The sequence below is a fragment of the Astatotilapia calliptera genome, chromosome 17, assembly GCF_900246225.1.
Source record: "Astatotilapia calliptera chromosome 17, fAstCal1.2, whole genome shotgun sequence".
NCBI lineage: Eukaryota > Metazoa > Chordata > Actinopteri > Cichliformes > Cichlidae > Astatotilapia > Astatotilapia calliptera.
Window position 1 is genome coordinate 28,304,623 of NC_039318.1, and position 22,915 is coordinate 28,327,537.

At 40.7% G+C, this 22,915-nt stretch overlaps 1 protein-coding gene across 5 annotated transcripts in view; it reads left to right on the forward strand.

Moving 5' to 3' along the window:
* plxna4 (plexin A4) overlaps positions 1–22,915 on the forward strand; it is a 241,294-nt gene that overhangs the window by 168,127 nt on the left and 50,252 nt on the right. For 4 of the 5 annotated variants that reach the window (XM_026146289.1, XM_026146292.1, XM_026146293.1 and 1 more), the window contains exons 7-13: positions 1,567–1,720; positions 3,964–4,063; positions 4,615–4,729; positions 14,666–14,866; positions 15,714–15,810; positions 17,797–17,984; positions 21,124–21,275. In XM_026146289.1, coding sequence (XP_026002074.1) covers positions 1,567–1,720; positions 3,964–4,063; positions 4,615–4,729; positions 14,666–14,866; positions 15,714–15,810; positions 17,797–17,984; positions 21,124–21,275 — 1,007 coding nt within the window. The other variant, XM_026146294.1, reaches the window with a different exon arrangement.

Sequence of the window (22,915 nt, forward strand, 5' to 3'; positions counted from 1 at the left end):
TAATGTACTCTTAAGTTTAGATCTTACTTTTATGTCACTCTTCTGGACATAAAAGGTCATAAATAAAACAATCATGTCTGCTTTAAAACTTGCTTAATAATAAACATAAGAAGACATAAAGTTTAAGTCAGTCTTCTCTGTAGCGTTGACTGCGTTTGAATAAATCCTCTCTGCAGCGAGGATATTTTTCACCCATCTAAGATGAACACCAACACATATTCTCAGCGTCAGGCATGGTGTTTTATAAACTACCGGAGGTCATTTGTGCGCGCGCATTTGTCGGCTGTTCCTATTAAAGATGAGTATGTTATTTCCATACTCATGCATCACTGCTGCGGCTCGGCTCTAAATGTAATTGAGGGAACTCTACATCTGTCCGCCTTTCCTTCTTAAAAGGAAAAATAAATAAAGAAGACGAGAAATAAAGGAGGTGAGAGAGAGAAAAGTCATGCAGTGTCCACCTTTATGCTGGATGTTGTGTATCTATTCACACCAGTACCCATTAAATAGCAATATAAAAACAGCTCAGGTCAGCCCTTCTTTGGCGCTGAGGCAGCTTTCAACACTACTACTACTATAGGCTACGCTTCAAATCAATGCCTAGACCAAAGCCCCCTTGCAGACACAGTTTTCCGTCAGTATGTATATTTCAGTCTTGACCCCTCTCCATCTGCTCCCCAAGTCTGTTTTTTTTTCTCTTCCTTTTATCCACGGAGTAATTTTTCTGTCTCCCACTGTTACTAGTTCACCTGAAGCCTTTTTTTCCCGAGAAGCTGAAAGAGCTTGCATAGCATTTTCAAATGAAGAGGAGGAATTTGCATTCTTTATTTCAAAAGTCTTCTTTTCACTTGCTGTCCAGCACCCTGCGTGCCAGCACTCTCACTATTTCATCTTCTCACTAATAGTTCATCCTGCACTTTGAGTTTTACTTTGGATTTGAGTTTTCTGTTTTTATCATTTTATTCACCTTTTCCAAAACATTTTATACCACAACACCTTTTGTTCTCAAAGAGCCAGACAGCCAGGAATTTAATGTGGAACTGAAAAATCAATGTAGCTCATACAATGCCACAAGGCATAATGAAAGGTGACTAGAAAGGTATCAGTGCTCTTGGCAGTTGGATACAGCCTGTTAAGATGGAACTAATTTCAGTTTTATGTCTTAATGCATTAGAGGGTGTCCATGTTGTGTGGACATTCAGCCAGGATATGCAACTGACACCTGGTTCAAGAACCCTCCCAGTGTCCCCTCTGGCCACTGACCACTGTGCTGATTGATCTTTACTCTGCAGTGACCTTGCATGAGTTCCCTGCTCAGCAGTCTTATCTGAAAATGTGAAGTTCTCACAGATGTGTGTCAGACATAAAATTACATTTAGGGCTTGTTTATCTTGTCTCACTTGTTTATCTTAGACCGCAGGGCAGCTATAAAATGCACCTGGATATGAGTCATCATGTATGTTTTAAACTGGCTTTCGTGCTGTCATGTATGTGTTAGCTTTAGCTGGCCTTAATCTCTTTTATCATATCTGACGGCTTGTATCACTTTTCTTTCCCTTTCTGCAGTTGGTGTTGGAAGCCCATAATGTTCCAGAACTCTCTGCAGGTGTCAACTGTACATTTGAGAACCTGGCTGAGATGAATGGCTTGGTGGAGGGAAATCGGATAAAGTGCTCCTCGCCCGCTGAAAAGGAAATGCCACGAATAATCGTTGACAAAGGTAAAAAAAAAAAAAAAAAAAGAAGAAGAAGAAGACTGGAGTCATCACGTATTAGATTAGGACTTGATTGACTCTCAGGTACATGCACATCTGGATATTCTCCCTTCTGTCAGAAGCATGCTTGTCCTAGGGCAATGAGTGTTCTGTGAATTTTTGTTTTCTCATTGCCATCAGTAACTCAGCAGGCCTTGAAGCACTGCCTTAGGATATGTTTAGTAATTGAATGAACATTAGTTATTTGTCTGAATGTGGGATTTTTCTTCTCGCCTACCTTAACATGAATACGCTCTAGAGGGAGTTACGGGACCCTAGTTAACCTCGGTGTAAAAAGCAGAAAATCACACTTCACAGCGTGGTTTTACTACAGCATTTCAGCTAACGTGTAGCCTAGAGATAATATAATCTCTGTGGACAGTTTCCCTGTGTACCACTGCCTTACTGATCGTTTTCATTTACATGGAGTTTTTCTTTTGATAACCCTGTCCTTCTCTCTCTTGGGTGGCCAAGCTTGTTCTAATTGAGAAAACTCCCATCTGGGAAGGTCTGTCTGCAGGCAGTTGATCCTTCACCAACACTTATGTGTCCTCGTGTTGAGATAATGAAATTGCCATCCCTTGATTTTTCTTTCTAAAAGAAGAAATAGAGAACAAAAAATATTAGGATTCGGCTGTAATGCTACCATTTATGATGGAAAGGCTCTAAAGAAGATCTTTTCAACTGTTTGCGTGTCGTGCAAAAAAAGTAGTCTCTACATTGTTTATATAATGGATTCAAATGCAAAGATACACATTCGCGTTTTTCTTTATTCCTCGATTGCTCCAAGAACAGAAGAACAGAAGAATCACACATATATGTGCCTAACAGACATATGAAATCATTTCAATAAAGTTATCCACAGACAGACAGCACACATGTACATGTATAGCTGAAAGGGAGCCTGGGGGTGCTTTGGGGAATTTGAAGAAGAAAAAAAAAACGTTTGTTCAATGTTTGCTATGTCACATGTAAAGCTGGTAATGCTGCAGTCATGCAAACATTGATGTGCAAATATGTACTCTGAGTCATCCACAAATGATCCATACAACATTTCTCCCTACCAACTGCTTGTTACCCTCCACTCTCACAAACATATGGTTTTCCTGTTTTAGGGAGAGGAAACCATTCCAAGTGTTCGTGTCTTTTATCTTCAATTTTTACTAGTACTCATTAGTCTAAGCTCAGTTGAAAGAGGGAAAAGGGAGAGCGATGGATGAAGTGACGAGAGGCGGGGAGAGATAGTGTTAGCAGGCTTCAAGGTAACATTTAGGTGGCCTAATTAGGACAGATCCGTTGTCAGTGGTGCTTTACTGTGATTGATGAATGATTCCTCCTTTGTTGGAGAGATGGGGGACAGACACGAGGGAGACGAAGGAGTTGCAACGTGGAAGGAAGTGAGGAGACCTGGGTAGAGAGAGAGAGCGAGGATGAGAGAGAGACACATAGGTAGTCTAGAAAGAGAGAGAGAGCGCATTTAGATGTGTGGATGGGCTGTTGAATTAAACATGAACTCCTTCATTAGTGCCAGACAAAAGGACACACCAAATACAGATGAGGCGCAAGCTCATGGACACGCACACTCGAACAGACACACACAAACACACACGTACTTTCCGTTTCATCTTCTTCTTCCTTTACCTTGTCAAAGACTCTCTCAAAGACTTTTCCAGGGGAATATTGTCCATCCCGAGGGATATGCGCCAACTTTTGTTTCTTGTAAGACGCCAGGAATAGGCAGAGTTAACCCAATAAAACCCTCTTCTTCTACTCTCTTTCTTTGCTAAGACATACTGCCTTTACCATTGCAACAAGCTGATCACCTGTAGCTCCTAGCAGTGCAGTCGTTTTCTTTTTCTTTAAAACGACATCTAACTCGACGTCGTAAAATGATATTTGAATAAGCGAATGAAATGATTATCATACAAGTGGTGTCGACCCCCTGCCTGTGCTGAAAGAGTAACGGTGACACTCTAACATTACCATTATAATACTGTTTTGTTTCTCCTACTTGTTTGAAGAGTTGAATGAAGCTGTCAATAACGGCTTCAAGTAACGTGTTCTGAAACAAAGGCAATTCCTCCTTCTGTTAGTTCTCATTGTTGTTGTCCTTGTCTTGTGTTTCTTTGTTTTGTTAGCAGAGTACAAAAGCTTTCTTCCTACCTCTGTGTATCAAACCGTTAATTTTGACTTTAATCTGTTTTCTCTAGGTGACCACCAGATCGTGCAGCTCTATCTCAAGTCCAAAGAGACCGGCCTGGCATTTGCAAATACAAGTTTTGTTTTCTACAATTGCAGTGTGCACAAATCGTAAGTTTATGTCTACTATTAGTTTCTAATTGCACTTCAGTGAGTGTATAAAACAATGCCAAAGTTATGTTGTATTAATATCTGGGGGGCCGAACTAAAGAGTCGAGGCATGCAGCACTTGCAATTAGTTTGTGTCTTGCTTCCTTGGCCTTTGGGGTGGCTCTGGCTCAGGAAGTAGAGCAAGTCGTCTTCTTACTGAAAGGTTCATGGTTCAATCCTTGGCTGCCCCAGTCTGGGTGCCAAAATATCTTTGGGCAATAACCACAGGTTACTCCCAATGCATTCATTGTAGTGGGAATGTTTGGTAGAAAGTGTATATACGTAGACAACGTGAATGAGATATGTTGTCTAAAGTGCTTTGAGTGCTCTGTGAGGTCCAGTACATTTAAAACAGATACTTTGTTGCAAATCTAATTCCTCTATATTGTTGAAAAGCTGCCACAAACTATGTGCAGAATCCATTTGTGCACAGAAGTTGTTACATTGAGCTTTTGTACTTCAGTGCATTTGGTGCTGCTTAGTCCTAATTCAAAACTATGCTCTCCTTGTAGGTGTCTGTCATGTGTGAGTAGTCCCTACCAGTGCCACTGGTGTAAATACAGACATGACTGTACCCATGACCCTCGCACATGTTCCTTCCAGGAGGGTCGAGTGAAGAGGCCTGAGGTGAGTCCCAAACCGAGCATGAGATTAAAAGTTTGCATTGGTTTTTGTTTTTATTTTCAACCTGTACAGGTATTGAAACACATTGTAGCACCCAGAAGGTAGACGATGCCGGTGCTAGGCGGGATTGTAAAGATGTGCTGTCAGAATTGTTGTTTAAGCAGCTCTCAAGGGGGACCATGTTTTCTAGCATCACTTCTGTCTATAGATCTAAAGACTGTCAAATTACATCCCGTTAAGACATTGTCCACAAATCCTCAGATTTTACTGCTGCCCAGCTTCAGTCCAGCCTCTGGGTATTGAGCCAGCTAAGTTATAAAACATGGTGAAATAAATTGAGGGGAAATGTTTGGCTATGTGAGACTAATAGCCATCGGTGGAGGTTTTACATGCAAAAAGAGTTATGTTAAAAGGACTGAGACACCTTTCAGCTGTAGTGCTTCCATCTGGCATGAGCCTCTTGGCATGTCTCACTCTTGACTGCACATCAAAGGGCAGTGGAAGCTAATAAAACTGAGTCATTTCCACTTGCCCAACCCTATTCCCTGTGACAGCTTAGTCTGTGTGAATTATCAATAGTATTGGCAGCCAGTTCTATTCCCTTCGAAACAGAACCCACTGTAATTAGGCTGCTCTGCTGCAGAGGACAAGCCACTCACTGGATGGGGTACATTCAGTGAATGCCCCCAAAGCAGCCACTCCCCATCCTGTGAGAGAGAGGCTTCATGCTGATTTAGAGTGGCTGCAGCAGTAGTAGCCTTTAGGGCAAAGCGGCGAGGTAAAGGAAATTTAGGGGATGTCCCCGTGATTTGGGCCTGTGGGTACATTATTCCACGGGTATCTGCATTTCTCTGTATTTTTATGTGTATATACAGTGTGTGGCTGTCTTTGGCCTGTCTGTTTGCTGACAATTCGCAGTGGCTTTCAGGGGGAGGGTTTTACAGGGAGTGAGTGGCCTGTTAATCTTAGCCTGAGGTGAGCTATGATGAAGATCACTAGTGCTCATGTCTAGGTTGGCAGACGCCGCACGACGGGCAGGGACAAGCTTAGCCAGATTGTCTCCTTTGATGAGCAGTCTGCTCTCGATTGTGTTATTCCACCCGTGTTTCCCCCGAGCCATTCAACCTGCTCAGACGATATTATTTTCTTTTTCCGCCGTTTCCATTATCCTTTTGAACCTTCTGCTTAGTTAGGCCCAAGCGTGAGTCTTTGCAGGTTTACTTTTCCAATTAGCTCAGGCGCCGGTGGTCAATATTGACTCTGGATAATAACGCGTGAATCCTCTCCTATTGTGTTGCTGACTAAAAGAAAACCATAAATAAAGCAAGGCGGATTTTGGTATTAGCACATTAATGACATCCTTTTTTTTGACATGTTGTTTCAAAAAAGACAGGTGTTTTGCAGGCTTAATGACTTTTAATTTGCTTTTAATTAACCCCTCAAATCCAGGGTCATGTTTTTTTTCTGCTGGCCTTTTGGTGGGCTTTTTGAATTAACAGACACACAGTTCTACAAGCTTGATAGCATGCACACTCACATACAGCCATAGAAGATTTTTCAGATTTCACAAAAGGCATCAAGTCAACTTTGCTCTGAAACGGGATGGCCTCTTACTGCAGCACATGAATTTTTGTGTACTATTACAATTAGGGGATTTCAGGAAGTGATCTGAATAATCCCCTAACTCTATGCTAATGATCGAGCCAGGCAAATCTCCCTACTGGTTGAGCTTGTTGTTAGTATGCATCGGAGGACAGCGTTAAAGCCCAGCCTGGGTGTACGGTGAATGCCTTTTTATTCATGCCAGCAATGATATGGGCACACGGATCAGACATTTGCCTGTTGGCACATTAACTAAGGGCGTGTCCCTGTTTACCCTCCACACATGTCAAGGACTTAGCCATCATTCTGATGAGTCTCAGTGACAAAGGACGTGCTTGCAGCTTCATTCAGTTTCACTGTAGAAAGAGCCAACAGTCATTTCCAACCTCTGCAGCATTGATGTGAATAGGTTGTGTTTACCCAGTGAACAATATTTGTTTTCCTACATATTTAGCTCTGTTTCATCTCTCCTCCCTAATTCACACATGGTCTCACCTAAAGACACTGATGAAACTGGGGACACTTCCTGTTCTCTTTGTCTGATGAAAACCACAGGGGGATATTTCCCCCTCTTCTTCCTCCGTCTATAACACAGCATGTTCATATCCCGAGTCTCTGTCAAGCCTTACCCTAATATATTCAGTTGGTAGGAAGATGCAAAAAACACACAAATATTAATGTTACCAAAGATGTATCACTATCTCCTGGCACATAAAGCATCCTTGTCCTTTGTTGTTGTTTGATTATTTGCTTCTTGACTGCATGATCAATGCCGTAGACTTTATTTACTAGGAAATTATTGATCAAGTGATCAGGATAATGTTATTAAAGAACCTAAATGCCAATTGTAATAGCTATTAGTTGCCAATATTAGACAGAAATGGTAGCGCGAGGTGCTTTGGTTCAATTCATGGACAAATCAATGCCATGCACACGCACTGACTGTTGAGGACCAGTTTGAGCATTTGCAGAGAAAAGAGGAAAAATGGATATGCGAAAATCGAGAATGAAAGCAAATGAAACAAAGTTGAAAAGAAAATTACAGAAAGGCGCTGAAAGTGAAAGTTTAAAGAGGTAAGATCTGAAAAATACGGGAATAAAAAAGGCACAATAACAAGAAACAGAAGCAGTCAGATGATCATAGAGGCTTTAAACAAACCCCTGAAGTTAGGGAAATTTATTCGGAAATGGCAAACAGAGAAATGATTACCAACAATGTGTTTTAAGATCTGGGCTGACAGATGAAGTTAGTCTTCCTACCATAGTTGTACATGTACGTACTTTACCTTATTTTCATTGTTGTTTTTTACAATCAACATTATAACTTAACTAACTTTAGTTTTTTGTTGTTAATGATGAAACAAAGTGGTTTGGATGAAGCCCTGATTACTTGTTTTTTATTCCTCTGTGGGATGTGCTTCAGTGCTGCTTCTGTATTCTGAAATATGAACATTTGGTTTATTGAGTTGAATGTTTTCATAACCTGGAAAATGATGAAAAAACACATTTTAATAAATCCTAACAGTTCTTAAAAACAAATGGATGCAAATGCAGAGAGGAGGAAAAAATAACAGATATAGTAGGGGAAAAAAGGAACCAGTTATTTGGGAAAACTTTAAGGCAATGAAGGAATGGATGGTGGGATAAAAACAGGGATGAGAAACGAGTGAAGAGCAGAGAACGTGGAGAGTGTCTTTGCCCGAGGCTCTGTTGGATATGATAAAACAGAGGCTTGTTAAGGGGAGCTCTTGGTAACCACTAAGTGTGTGTGCGCATGTATAAAAACTTAAGATCCTCTTCATCTTCACACCTTGCACTTCTATAATTATGTCTGTCTCTCTCTCTTTCTGTCTCTCTCTCAGTCTCCCTCCCTCCTTAGCTTCAAACTATGCCAAGGGCTTTTACATTCACAGCTCCCATTCTGCTTCCTACTCTCTGTCACTTTCCCTATCTCCACCCATCCACACCTCCCACGAGGCTCTAATTATCAGATCTAAGTAGGTCCCAAAGAAGAAAAGGAGTCAGAAAAGAGGGAGGGCAATCAGCGAGAGAGTTGATAAGAGAAATGAGAAGGGTCAGTGAGATAGATCAAACAGCACAGGATGCGTTTAGAGAGATAGAAATGAAGGAGGGAAAAAGCATTACTGAGAATCAGAGGTGAGGTTAAAGAAAACATCGAGGCGGCGATGGAGACGGGAAGAATGAAGAGTTATTACATATTTGTGGGGAGAGGCGCCGACTTTTTTCAAACGTCTTAGCTTATTATGTTGTTATGATGAGTCATGCTATTGACAGATACTCTCCTTAGTGATTTACTGCAAGTGTTTGATTACATGACTGGAAGAGTGTCAGTGAAGCTCCCGGCACCACACGCGCACCGACAGACACATAAAGTAAAACACATACAGTTAAGCAGCTAGTTCAATCCACATCAAAGTGTAGTTTGTAGTTCCCATCTCTCCCACTTTAATATTCCCCCTTTAAAAAAAAAAAAAAAAAAAAAAGCCCTCCAAAAACTTCTACTTGTCTCTACACATGCAGATATTTTCAGTGAAATATGTCCTGGATTTTAAGATCCCCACAAATACACAATATGTTCACGTAATTAAATTTAGGAAAAACAACAGCAACATCTCTTTCCAGAAATTTTTTCCTGTTGTTCTAAATAATCCATTTAACATGCTGTCAGTAGTTTTCACGGGAAACTAGAAAACTGGAAATAATTATTCTGAGCCACTGGAAAAGCTTCCTTTGCATTTAGTTAGTGTAATTTGTAAATTATGCGAGCGCCACAAATTAATTTAACCCCTGATTTATTGGATTGCAGTGGGAATCTGAGTAAAATAACTACTGATTTCCTTTCTTCTTTCATGGAACCTGTAATTCGAACCCCACTTATAGGTACGGCTTTGAAAGAGTGCAAAGTTTTCTGTCATTGTCTGCCATTTATGATTTGTATGTGTTTATATGTATGAATGTATTTGTCTGTGAATCTGCATTTCCTCCCCTGCTATTTGGTGCACCTCAGTCATTGAGCTAGACAAGGAAACAATAAATACACAGACATTAAACCTACCTAACACTGACATAAATCTCAACAGCAACAGCAAGCATCACTGCCAGCAGCATGAGCATCTCTAGCCAGCTAGGGGATATGCATGTGTTTGTCCAAACCAATAAAAGCCCACTTGGCCTCAGGAAGAGCTGGCAGTGATCGTACTGTTATACAAGTGTGTCTGAGTGTGTATGTGTACATACAAATATGAAAAATTAGAGCTAAGTAGCAAAAAACACAGACTACCACCATTATACACACTGCCTCGGTTGTAATTTCACTTCCGCATGGTGCATTTATAATCGGTATTTAAGCGAGATTTATGTATTTCTCCTTTTTCATGTTTATCTCTTCTGTCACAAAATATGATGTTTATTTAAAGGTGGTTAGGGAGGTTTTTTTGACTTCAACATACACGATGAATGATACCTCACAAATCTCTCAAAGAATACAGGGCTTGGTTGTGAGGTTATACAGGGAGTGCAGAATTATTAGGCAAGTTGTATTTTTGAGGAATAATTTTATTATTGAACAACAACCATGTTCTCAATGAACCCAAAAAACTCATTAATATCAAAGCTGAATGTTTGTGGTGGTAGTTTTTAGTTTGTTTTTAGTTTTAGCTATTTTAGGGGGATATCTGTGTGTGCAGGTGACTATTACTGTGCATAATTATTAGGCAACTTAACAAAAAACAAATATATACCCATTTCAATTATTTATTTTTACCAGTGAAACCAATATAACATCTCCACATTCACAAATATACGTTTCTGACATTCAAAAACAAAACAAAAACAAATCAGCGACAAAAAAAGCCACCTTTCTTTGCAAGGACACTCAAAAGCCTGCCATCCATGGATTCTGTCAGTGTTTTGATCTGTTCACCATCAACATTGCGTGCAGCAATGTGGAGTACTTGGACGCGTGTGATGGAGCATTGTCCTGCATGAAAATCATGTTTCTCTTGAAGGATGCAGACTTCTTCCTGTACCACTGCTTGAAGAAGGTGTCTTCCAGAAACTGGCAGTAGGACTGGGAGTTGAGCTTGACTCCATCCTCAACCCGAAAAGGCCCCACAAGCTCATCTTTGATGATACCAGCCCAAACCAGTACTCCACCTCCACCTTGCTGGCGTCTGAGTCGGACTGGAGCTCTCTGCCCTTTACCAATCCAGCCACGGGCCCATCCATCTGGCCCATCAAGACTCACTCTCATTTCATCAGTCCATAAAACCTTAGAAAAATCAGTCTTGAGATATTTCTTGGCCCAGTCTTGATGTTTCAGCTTGTGTGTCTTGTTCAGTGGTGGTCGTCTTTCAGCCTTTCTTACCTTGGCCATGTCTCTGAGTATTGCACACCTTGTGCTTTTGGGCACTCCAGTGATGTTGCAGCTCTGAAATATGGCCAAACTGGTGGCAAGTGGCATCTTGGCAGCTGCACGCTTGACTTTTCTCAGTTCATGGGCAGTTATTTTGCGCCTTGGTTTTTCCACACGTTTCTTGCGACCCTGTTGACTATTTTGAATGAAACGCTTGATTGTTCGATGATCACGCTTCAGAAGCTTTGCAATTTTGAGACTGCTGCATCCCTCTGCAAGATATCTCACTATTTTTGACTTTTCTGAGCCTGTCAAGTCCTTCTTTTGACCCATTTTGCCAAAGGAAAGGACGTTGCCTAATAATTATGCACACCTGATATAGGGTGTTGATGTCATTAGACCACACCCCTTCTCATTACAGAGATGCACATCACCTAATATGCTTAATTGGTAGTAGGCTTTTGAGCCTATACAGCTTGGAGTAAGACAACATGCATGAAGAGGATGAAGTGGACAAAATACTCATTTGCCTAATAATTCTGCACTCCCTGTATTGTAATGTGGAAAGTCAACTTCGAAAGATTTCAACCTCCACAGAGACTATTTTCTTCTTTTTCCACCATTTCCATTATGTCACTTTAAAAAAAGGAAAAAAATCTACATTTGTTTGAGAGTCACACAACCTCCAGTCTGTGCTGTTGGCAAACAGATGTACTATACTTCATCGCATTGAGAAAATGTAATGAAATATAGCAATTAGTCAATTTTTTATGAGTTCTCTGCTATGCTCGGGTCCTATTCTGCTATACTACTATAAATTTCATATTAGGCTGTTGTTAGCTGGTTGCCAGACAGTGTAATGACATCACGGTGTATCATCTGTATCATAATATTCAACTTTTGAGGAAATTAATTTGATTTTGTTTTCACAAAATGAAAATAAAGTGCGTCTTCAAGTGTTATATGTGTATAAATACACTTATATGTCCTATACTCGGTTATTTTGGCTCATTGACTTTAAAGCAATTATGATATCATAATATCTGATATGGATAAGAACCTTTAGTGGCCTGGATACCTGTGTGAAAGAGTGGTTGGTCAACTTTTCATCATATAGTGCAGTGCGGTGAGCTTGTATGCATGAGCCTCTAGACCAAGGCTCACAGTACAGGTTTGAATCTGCTGATTATGTAATGATTTTGCAGAAGCAAGTCCTTTTCAACCAACTTTTAATGTAAAGAGACATTTTCTTCTAATCTTTTCATCAATCTGAAAGGATAGATTTTCACCTTTAATGTTTTATCCAGATTTCAACAATGTTTTAATGTCTGGCAAAGACATTAAAGTTTTTCAGTCTTTTCAGCAGCAATGCATATTTTTGATCAAAATGCAATTTAACCATTCTACTAAAGTGGAAAACTAGTTCAGTCCATAACATTTTTAGTTGATGACATTCATTTTATACTGTAATGTGATTTTGTTTTTGTACATACAGTAAAACTTCTGTTAACCTTAGTCTACACGCATGTGCAAAAGAAGGGGAATTTTGCTCATCTCAAACACCACGGTGCAATTTAACTGCGCTTGCATGCTTGCATCTATTTCCTGTGATGTTTGCGTGTGTGAAATCCTGTCTCCTCGTCATCATATGCGGCTATCAGTGTTCATCTGTGTCTTGAAAATTCAGCATAAGTCCCTGTGTTAAGTCATACTCGGGTGCTTTCCATGCCTTCATTTCCACAAACCAGATCAAATTCATTGTCCCCCATTGTTCAAGTGTATTAACTGGAAGAGACATGATTAAAAATGGATTGCATCTCTCTTTGCTCTCCCACTCATTTTCATTCACCAAATATGACCCTTCGTTCTTAGGAAAATGAGATTTGGAAGAGCAAACACGCATGCACCGCAACTTCCTTCCTCTCCTTCACTGCTGAACTCCCTCACCCTGTGTGTCATTTATCTATAATGACTTTGTGAATAGTGTCACAGAGCGTTCCCCTCTCTCACCACACAGCTATCCAGTCAGTCACTCACTTAGCCTAACCCAATCAAGTGGCTGTTAATGAACTTCAAACAAGTGTTATCACCCGGTTCAACGTGCGCTATGCTTCACTCCCCCCAGCTCCATCCGCGTGGGGGCTCACCTTATCTGCTCTCCCTCTTTTTACCGTCTTTTCTTCTCCTTCTTTGACATGCTAAAGCCCTAAAGTCCTGTCACATACACTTAACGGTGTTTTTTTCCCCCCATTGCTGTGTTCTTTTGTTGTTCTTCTCCTTCATTTGACCAATTTTGCCATCTCTTTCTCTCTATTTCAACTACCCTTCAGAGAAAATAGTACTTAGGGAAGCGCTGTTCTTCATTTTCTCTCTTTACCCTGCTTTACCACCCATTTTACCTTTAACTTCTGGTTGTCAGTCACTTTCCTGTTCTCCTGATAATGCTTTTTGTTTCAGTTATCCTCTGTGGTCTTTGCCTTTCCTTTTCTGTCCACCCCTTCCCCTCTCCTCACCTGTTCTCTTTTTCTCCTCTTCATCCTTCAGGCGAGTCATAGGTGCTCTATATTTAACCCGCTAGTCACACCTGAATTGATTGGCTGTTAATTTTAGACCTCCAATTGCTAAGTGACTTTTACCTCTGTCTTGGTCTTCCCCTTTCTCTGTTATTTTTTTTCACCTAACATGGGCACAAGTATCACAGAAAAAAAATCACAAATTTTCCACAGCAGACCCTAGATTTTGAAAAGGAAATGCACAAATTCAAACTCAGAGCTCATAGTCTATCAGAATAAGTACCTTTTTTGTTATATCATTAATGCTCCTCTCCTGTGGGTAATGACATTAGAGTACCTATTGACCTTCACTCGTTGAATGTGAGCAGGCCACGGGCCTGTAGGAAACACAGCTGACCTCTACTCAACAGAAAATCGAACAAATAAAAGCACTAAACACTGAAAATATACTGAAGTGTCATTAAATTAAACTAATGTTTGTGAAGTACTGTTAGGTGGTATGCTATCTAGTGAGATAAATGATAAGTGTGAATGTCTCTGTGAATTTGCAGCTCATTGTGTGTTAGTCAGATTTTAGGAAATGCCCTGATGCAAGCAGCAACTTTCCTTACTGCCTAATAAAAAAATTAAACCGATTTAAATTGTTTTCTTTTTATTCACATCATGAAAAACAGCATAGGTATGAACTTTTTTTGCAAAAAACAGTCCTATAAGCAAGACTGGGCTAGCCTTGCAGGAGATCAGTGCTGCATTTGACCCCAATGATGGGAAAGAGTGACACATCTTACTGGGAATATCAAGAGAACCAAAAGGACAAAAAAAACCCCGACTTTCACTCCAAAACCTTTACAAAAGTTACATTAAAACAGAGACCAAAAAACTATTTTGGTCTCTGTGGGTAGCTAGCCTATGCATTTGCACTTTTCATCCAGATATGGGAGTTGAGGGATTTTGATTGGCAGGTGTCTCAACACAGCCAGCTATAACTTGTTGGTGTTTGCTAATTGAAGTTGATGGACCTGTGCACTGTGTTTGTGGTCTCGGTTCCTTTTTGAAGAATGTTTAATGGGATAATTTGACAAAAGAGATATCCTTCTCTTTCAGTTTTGCTGACAGATATTTTAGGATTTTACTGGTTATTAATTAGCAGGCGTGTTTCTCTTACTTGTGAATCCATGTTTTTAAAAAGCTTTCATTCATCTTTCATATGGTCTGTGGATTAAATGAAGTGCAAGTCACTTTAAGACAGTGCTTACACTGCAGAAATCAACTGCACTTCTAACAACAGTGAAGTGGAGAATGCATTTGAATCAAAATATACAAAAGGCTTACTTAAGCAAAAGCTCAACAGCGACACTGTTGGATCTCTTTGAGTAATGAGGTTTTATTTGCAATTTGGCATTAGACCCACTGACCACCTTTCTTGTTTCTCTGCTGCTTTGCCTCCAGGGGTGTCCCCAGTTGCTGCCTGCAGAAAGGATACTGGTGCCTGTCAATGTGGTGAAGCCCATCACCCTACGGGCTAAAAACCTTCCTCAGCCACAGTCTGGACAGAGGGGTTACGAGTGTTTGCTCACCATCCAAGGAAACGAGCACCGGGTTCCTGCCCTGCGCTTCAACAGCTCCTCGGTGCAGTGTCAAAACACATCGGTGAGAAGAGTCTATCTGTGGGTGTCTGTGTGTTTTCAGTGTCGCAGCTTGTGTGACATATTATCCTTGACCACCACCCACCTACACCTATCTTTGTACAGATGGCTCATGTCTGCAAACTTTTTCTATAAAAGTTAGATTACCTATAAAAGATGTTTTTGCAATCTCTCTCCTTCACATACAGCCACATGCACACACTGATTCCAGCTGAGGGATTTTTGGTCTTCCAGCTAGACAGGTGGTAGATGAGATAAGTGCCTAACTTTGTCTCTAGCTGCAATGATTCTCCATTCACTGACTGAATAATGCATTGACAGGAACGAAGGATGAGCATGAAAAAGGCTTTATGCTGGTCTTGATGCTAATTGTCTGTTGATACAATAACATCCCATCTTCCTGTCTATCTTCATCACTCGAAGTGTGTATGTCAGTAAAGATGACTGTGGGATTTGTGCGCATAATCACTGCACATTCCAAATATTGTACTTTGATTGAGCTGTGAAGGAGGGAAACTGTAATTTAGCAGAAAATGATGATTCTTGCACCAACCCTCCATTCTGCTAGTGTTACAGAACCAAATGAAAAATAATCTCTCAATGCTCGCTGGTGTGTATAGTGTGCGTTTGTGAGTTTAAAGCATGTGTGTTTGAGTTTGTGTGTGTATTTTCACTGTGCGCGCGTGTGCACATGTGTACAGCAACTTGTTGAGGATGGATTTTTGCATTTTCAAAAAAGTATTTTGATACCACAGGCTTTTTCAAACTTAGAGAGAAACAGTTAAGACTTTGTATCTCTCATTTGCTTTTCCCATGTCTCTTCCTTCCCTCTCTGGTTGCTATGGTGATAGTATTTCTATGATGGGATGGAGATGAGCAGTCTTCCCGTGGAGCTGACCGTCATCTGGAACGGAGATTTCAGCATCGACAACCCCGCCCACAACAAAGGTAAGCATGCACAGATGCATGAGCATCTGTGTAGGCACAGGCACACACATGTACATACATGCACATCCACACACGGACACACGCACACGCATATCAGCTCTTTCCATATTTCTCGTAGTATCATAGAAGAACATATTGAGTTCACAGTCTCTTACAAACTCACTTAAACACACATGTGCATGCACACATAGACACACTCCAAAGCTGCTGCTTCCCCATTGTTGCCCTTGGAGCCCATCTCCATGGCAACAGGCGGGTGGTGTGCTGAGGTGCAGCATCCATTCCCTGATGTTGCCATGTAGTGGTTAACTTTACCACATCCTCTCATACGCTTTCGTTTTGTCTCCCCGTCTGCCTGTCCAGCACATCACTGTTGTCTTTTTGTCTTTTTTCAAACTCTCTAAATTTAGTTTTCTCACTACCGTTCAAACATAATGTCCCCCAATTCTGCTGTTTCTATTATTTTGACACCTCTCTATGAGTTTGGCAATCTTTCAGTCTCCGTCTCCACTGCCTCTCTCCTTTATTTTATTCATTCAGTAAAGCGCACTGACATAAATTTCACTTCAGCCAGGACCACTATAGGCATAAAAGAGAGTATTTCTATCTGTAGTCATTCTTATTTTGTGGTATGGCTCTGTTCTCTGTCCCAGAAATTGGAAGAGCAAATGCAAAAAAACCTTTGCATCATATACAAAACAAATGAGAAAACATCAATGACAAAAAATGTGGCATTAAGTTAGAAACAGCATGAGAGATGCTATAAGGCATGTTGCAAAGTGGCTTGCAGATGGTCAGTAACTGTGGGTGGGTTAAAGCAGCTTAAAAATCACCAACTAGATGTTTAAATTGGTATCAGGTGAAGCCATCAGCTGGTGTGAAGCACTGAGCTCAGCTGTTTTACTATGACTGTAACTGAACTTGCTTTTAGGGCCTGTCTGATATAACACTAACTACTAAGCCCTAGTAAAGAAATTACATTTATTATTTCTTTCTCTATATGTAGAGAACAGGGGAGTACATTACATTTCTCTATTATTATTATTATTATTATTTCAACCTTTCTTAGTTTTTTTTATGTCCAACCTTTCATCCTTTCATGGTATATCAGCACTGGGTTTTTAAGAATTCAGGATTCAGCTGCTGAGCTTGATTCAGTTTGGCCACTGACAATCCACCACTTTAAGTGATTCATGCTGGGGGTTATACTACTCTGACAGGAAAACAGCTTATTTTAACCAAAGGCAGTGGAGTCAGGCATAAGAAGCATGTTGTTAAAATGTGTATTATATGCCAAAATGACACTGTGCTGTAAGGCAAAGTTTGTAGAGTGTTTGTGTGTGTTTCTGGTTGTGTGCATGAGTGTCTGAGTCAAATGTGCTCTACAAAACATATCCTTAAGCATAACTGCAGAATCAAAGAAGCAACAGAAGTTAGAGAACCTTGAACTAGAGACTCCTCCACTACTCTCTTCCTTCCTTTGTTTGCTTGTGGAGGAAGAGGCCTATAGGGCTTTTTAAAAAATTTAGTTATTTTTTGATGGGCAGATCACATACAAAATTAATGGCAATTAAAAAGAAAATGGTTGCTCTGTTGCCATGGAGATGATATGTTAAATGTGCGGTGGGTGAGGAGTGGCAGGCGGCAGTAGTGTAGGAAACTCAGAGGCAGGGTGGGATGCCTAGGGAGTGTGTAGAGATGATGATGGAGCGATAATGAGACAAAGATGTCAACAAATGTCTATCATAATATTCAGTTTATTTATTATTTTTTTGCATTGTTCAAACAGCTTTATGTAGATGTTGAGTGATTTGGGTAAACTATAAAACAGTTTCTTTTGTGTTTTGAAGTCTTTTGTTACTTTATTTGATTTTTGCCCAGAATAATTTTTAGCTGCATTTGGAGTCATCATTTGTAAAAAGCTTGTTCACTTTTCTCCCTTCTTTCTCCCGTCTATCTTTGTCTTATCTCCTCCCGCCTGCGCAGTCCATCTATACAAATGCGACGCCCAACGTGGAAGCTGTGGTCTGTGTCTGAAAGCGGACCCTTTGTTTGGGTGCGTCTGGTGCAAAGGAGAGAACCGCTGCACCCTCAAGCAACACTGCGCCAATGAGAACACGTGGCTAGAGCACAACGGCATCAACAGCAAGTGCACCCACCCACGGATCACCAAGGTGAGACGTATGCATCAGCGTCCACATGTGTTCACACAGTTTACACGTTAGCACATATACGGACCAATCAATCCAGCTATTATTGTAAAAACCTTTTGCCTGAAAGGCCATACATACACACCTTAATTATAGTGCGCTCGTGGGAACATAGTCATACTCATCACCTCACTGACGGTGTGGCAGTCGATCATCTCAACATAATGGCAGAGGCTGTGAGTCATTATCAGCTATTCAGTCTGACACCATTTGTGAAGAAGGATATGTTTTACACCTTTTTGTAGTGCAGCAACACATCACAGGAAAAAAAATAAGTTTCAATGATAATGGCATACGAGAACTACAATTACAGCAGTCGTGTAATTTAGCATTTTAGATGTCTTTTCTTCAAACCGTAGGGGGACAGTAGTTATTTTTTGCCAACGTTAACTCGAAATGTCAATGTACAAACACATATACAGATCTAGAGAGACAAATCATCCTCACTCTTGTTAGTTATCAATCAGCTGCACAGATGTTCAGGTGAATCCCTGCTTAACTCAGCGCCATGTGGGGTAAATAGACTTGACCTGTGCAAGACACATAAAAAGGGTGAAAGCAGCAGTGATAAGGGTCAGCAAGATGAAGGATAATAGGACATAAAGGAAAGATGGATGGAAAGCTGCCAGATGAAGGAAGAGGAGGGTGGATTTGGGGGAAGGGGGAGAGGCAGTGATGGATGGCTAGGCTGAGCCAGAAAAGAGTCACATGAGGCTGAATGACTGAAAAGAGTCCCCCCTTTTACCCGGGTCCACTTTTCCAGTGATGGATATAAAGGTCCACTTTGCATCCTTTTCCTGGGAGGAGAGTTGAGGGCAGATGATGACTGACTGTGGATGAAACATAGAACAGATAAAAACGACAACGAGGGGAATCCCTTTTGTTGTCCTGGAGATTGATACGGACAGAGAGTGGGAAGAGGGGTGCGGAAATGGAATCTGACCCTCTATCATCCTGGATGTAGCGGCATTCAAGTAACTGCCTGATCACAAGGAATCTGGCTGCTCGCTCATGAGATGTTAACCTGATGGGTTACGACAGAATTGTCTAATTTCCCCCGAATTGCTTCTAAATAAAGGAGCAAGACAGATAGAGGGAAACAAACATGGGGGAGTCATAAGAAGAAAAATAAAGGGGCTTATTGTAATTACTCGACCCTCACAGATGACCCAGAGTACTGTCATTATTTTTATTCGTTCAAAATCAACTCTTAAGAAGAGTGATGTCATGATGGTAACATTTTGTCCCCCCCCCCCCTTACACTTATTTAAAGAGTCTGGATCAGTCATTTGCACTCTGTCATTCCACTTCTCTAATGTTTGTCTTCTCCCGGAGCAGTGGATTTATTCTTGGAGATGGGCCTGTATTTCTCCTTACATCCCCGAGGCTGCAGCGGGGACATATTGCAGCCTTCTCACGTCCCCCATAAAAACTGTCAGTGGGTGAGGAGTGAGGACTTTCCCAAGACAACCCAGGCCCTAATGCATTCTAATACGCTTCATTATAATGACATCTCCCATCAACAATGAGAGGGTGAGACTCACATAGAAAGATGAAAAGTGAAAAGGAGAGAGAGAGAGAGGGAGAAGTGATTAAGTGTTTGCCTCTACCCAACCGTCAATTATCTTGTCAAAGTCACAAATCTAATCAACGCCTCATTGCGTCTCTCCTCTTCGCTCTCCCTTCTCTCTCTCTCTCTTGGTTTCTTTTGCTTCTTCCTTCCCAGCTTCCCTCAAAGTCCTTCTCCCGCTCCATATTTGTTAATAAATTGAGAGCCACGAGGCATTGTGTGCAATCTTTTTAATTGCATGTATTGTAGCCCTGTTCCCAGAAGGCTCTGTTTTTTCATTAAGATATCAGCAGGGAACTTTATTAATCAGCGACGCCGAAGCATACGATAACGATATCTCCCATATGACAGTCGCAGGACTTGTGTTGTGCATGACCTGGCTTGAGTTTGCCTGAGTTATTTGACTGGTGAGTTCAGTACTCAAATAGTCAAATTAAATGCTTTTGACGTGCTTGCGGTAGTGACATACGGAAAGTCACGCTTTAAGCTATGAGATAAAGGCAAACACACTCACACAGCACTCTACCTGTGAACACCGCAGGGGTTCACGCTGCCAACTTTTACACTGCACAGAGAAATGACAGTCACCATTAAAGCTGGGCTCCTGCCTGCAGCATGAAGCCTAGAGGACTTTTATTTGGCAGAGACAGATAGACACAGACTATTCTGTGTCCATCTCTCACATCCATCCATCTGGACGGGCCTGATGATGTGTACTCACACGTACACTGACTGGCCAAAAAGTAATTGTGTGAGTAAAGTGTTGATGGATGTTGGAACCACATCATCAACAATGAGAGATGTTACTGATAAATCAAAGGACATTGTGATTACTGCAAAGGTGTCACCCGATGCCATGATATAAGTTAATCTTATGAAATACTTCACAGTAGATTTCAGTGTACACCAGATAGAGAAATGACAGTTGTTGACCCCGAGTCTTGACCCTTTACCAATCACTGCATCGGTCCCGTTCCCCAAGCTACAGACTGCTACCTAATGTGTGAACTTGAGCGCTTATCCCCAAGGACCTTGTGAAAACCAGCCATAAACTAAAAAGTTGACTACCATTTGAAACACCCTTGTGATATTATTTTTTTGTACAACCACAAATTTATAACATGAATATTTTTGTGCCATATTCTGGTTCATTCAGATTTCACATTGTTTTGCATGCCTATTTGTTCATTTGAGATAAGCCTCAAATACAGTTTTCTTTTAAAATAATGACCTCTAAACCTAATTACACAGATTTGGATAAAGAATGGACAGGGTTGTCCAGTTAATGGAAAGCTAATGGAAACATGTGAGAGATTTATTATGTTAATTCATTAAACTATCAATGAATTATGGATTAACTTACTACTTAACAAAACTAACTAAATTATATATATTGTCTCATTGCTGTTATCATGCACATTACCTTGGAGAATTAGCTTTCCACCACTTTCTATTTTTACGTTGTCAGGAAAATAATTGTGTTGCGTAAAAAAAACGAAACTAAATAATGTTCATAATCATCATTTCCAACAGATCACCCCTCTGCGAGGCCCCAGGGAAGGTGGCACACTTGTGACTATCCATGGTGAGAACCTGGGACTGGACTTTAGGGAGATTCAGGGTAATGTGAAGGTGGCTGAAGTGGATTGCACTCCAATACGTGAGGGCTACATCCCTGCTGAACAGTAAGTCACATGTTGATCACAGTAAATGGTAAAAAAATAAGGTAAATGGCCTGCATTTGTATAGCCCTTTTCTAGTCCTTAAGGACCCCAAAGGACCCCAAAGAGCTTTCACATAATGAGCAATTAAAAAAGGTGACATGACTAAGCATTAAATAACATATCATGAAATGGTCATTATCAGCTTAAAAACATTCATTCAGAGCTGCAATGCCAAACCTTTGACCTTGTGGTAATGAGTGTAATCACACAAACACTAATGCCGGTTGCTTACGATGAGGAAAAACCCCTCTAATGGTGTCCATGTTTGTCCTCACCATTGCTAGCTTCCCTATTTTAGGCTGTAATCCTTCTCTGAATGAATGAAATAGATCAAAAATGTATCCAATGTTCTTGAGGTTCTAATACAAAAGGTTCCCCCTAATTTCCATAGACTATTCTATTGAGTGTGATCGTTTGTCTCAGTTCTGGCACACCAATCAATAGAGGTTGAAGTAACACAGAGATAGGTTACAGCTCTTCACACTATGAAAACTGTATCCACTGGAGGGACCCCACAATACTCAAGATAGGTCTGAAAAGTTCAATTTAATTCAATTTCAATTAAACTGACACTCAGTTTATGGAAATGTCACGCAATGCTTTAGCTACTGTTGTTAGCTAAGGCATTTGTAGCCTACAACCAAGCTTCTTTCAGCTGCTCCCTTATTTACAAGGGGATGGCACCGTGGCTGGATGCACATATTTGATTTGGCACAGATATTTATACCAGATGCCCTTCCTGGCACAATCCTCCGAGGGATTTGTGTCTATTCCCAGGCTCGAATGGGAAACCCTTTATTTATTAGGTGAGTGCGTAAACCTCGACATTATGGAATAGTCTAAAACCAGCCTTTGTACATTTGACTCTTATCAGTGACAAAATGCGTGCTGGACATACTGGCATAAAAGATATCAGGATGATACGTTTTTTTCCAGCAGATTGAATTAAGAACTTGCAGAACAAAGTTAGAACTTAGTGGAGAGGCATTAATTCATTTTCCTGAGTGGGATTTAATTGCACTGTCTTTACCACTACTACAGGAATGTCGCTAGAGACATTGTATTTAAAACTCTGTCATGTTGCAGAATACAGAGGGACTGATGTGGCACAGATGTTCTCAGTCAGCACTGTGTGAACTCCCTTGGCAAAGGCTTGAATGTAACGAATGTTAATTCAAATGGAAAAATCCTGCTCTGCATTTTCAAGCCCAACCTACAGCAGGAGTCTGTTGATACTACGTACTAAATATTGAAGCATATTATATAGATTCTGTGTGAGCACAGGCACAGACCTTTGCTGTTATGGGATTTAAACTGAAAGAACTTTGACCACAGCTGAACACTTCATGTCCTGAAGGGCAAAACACTTCCCTAAGCACACAAACAGCACTTAGTTCAGTGTGTTAGCAACTTGACACATCCTTAACAATTCAATGTAGCGTGGTCTTGGTGGTTGCATAAGAGATATGATCTCAAAGTTGGCATAATCTTCTGACTAGCAGAATGTATATGAATGTAAACTAATTTAAAGTCAGAGCAGTGCACTTATACAGTAGAAGCAATGCTGTGGGTGACAGAGCACAGTTCCTCCCTCAGTAGCA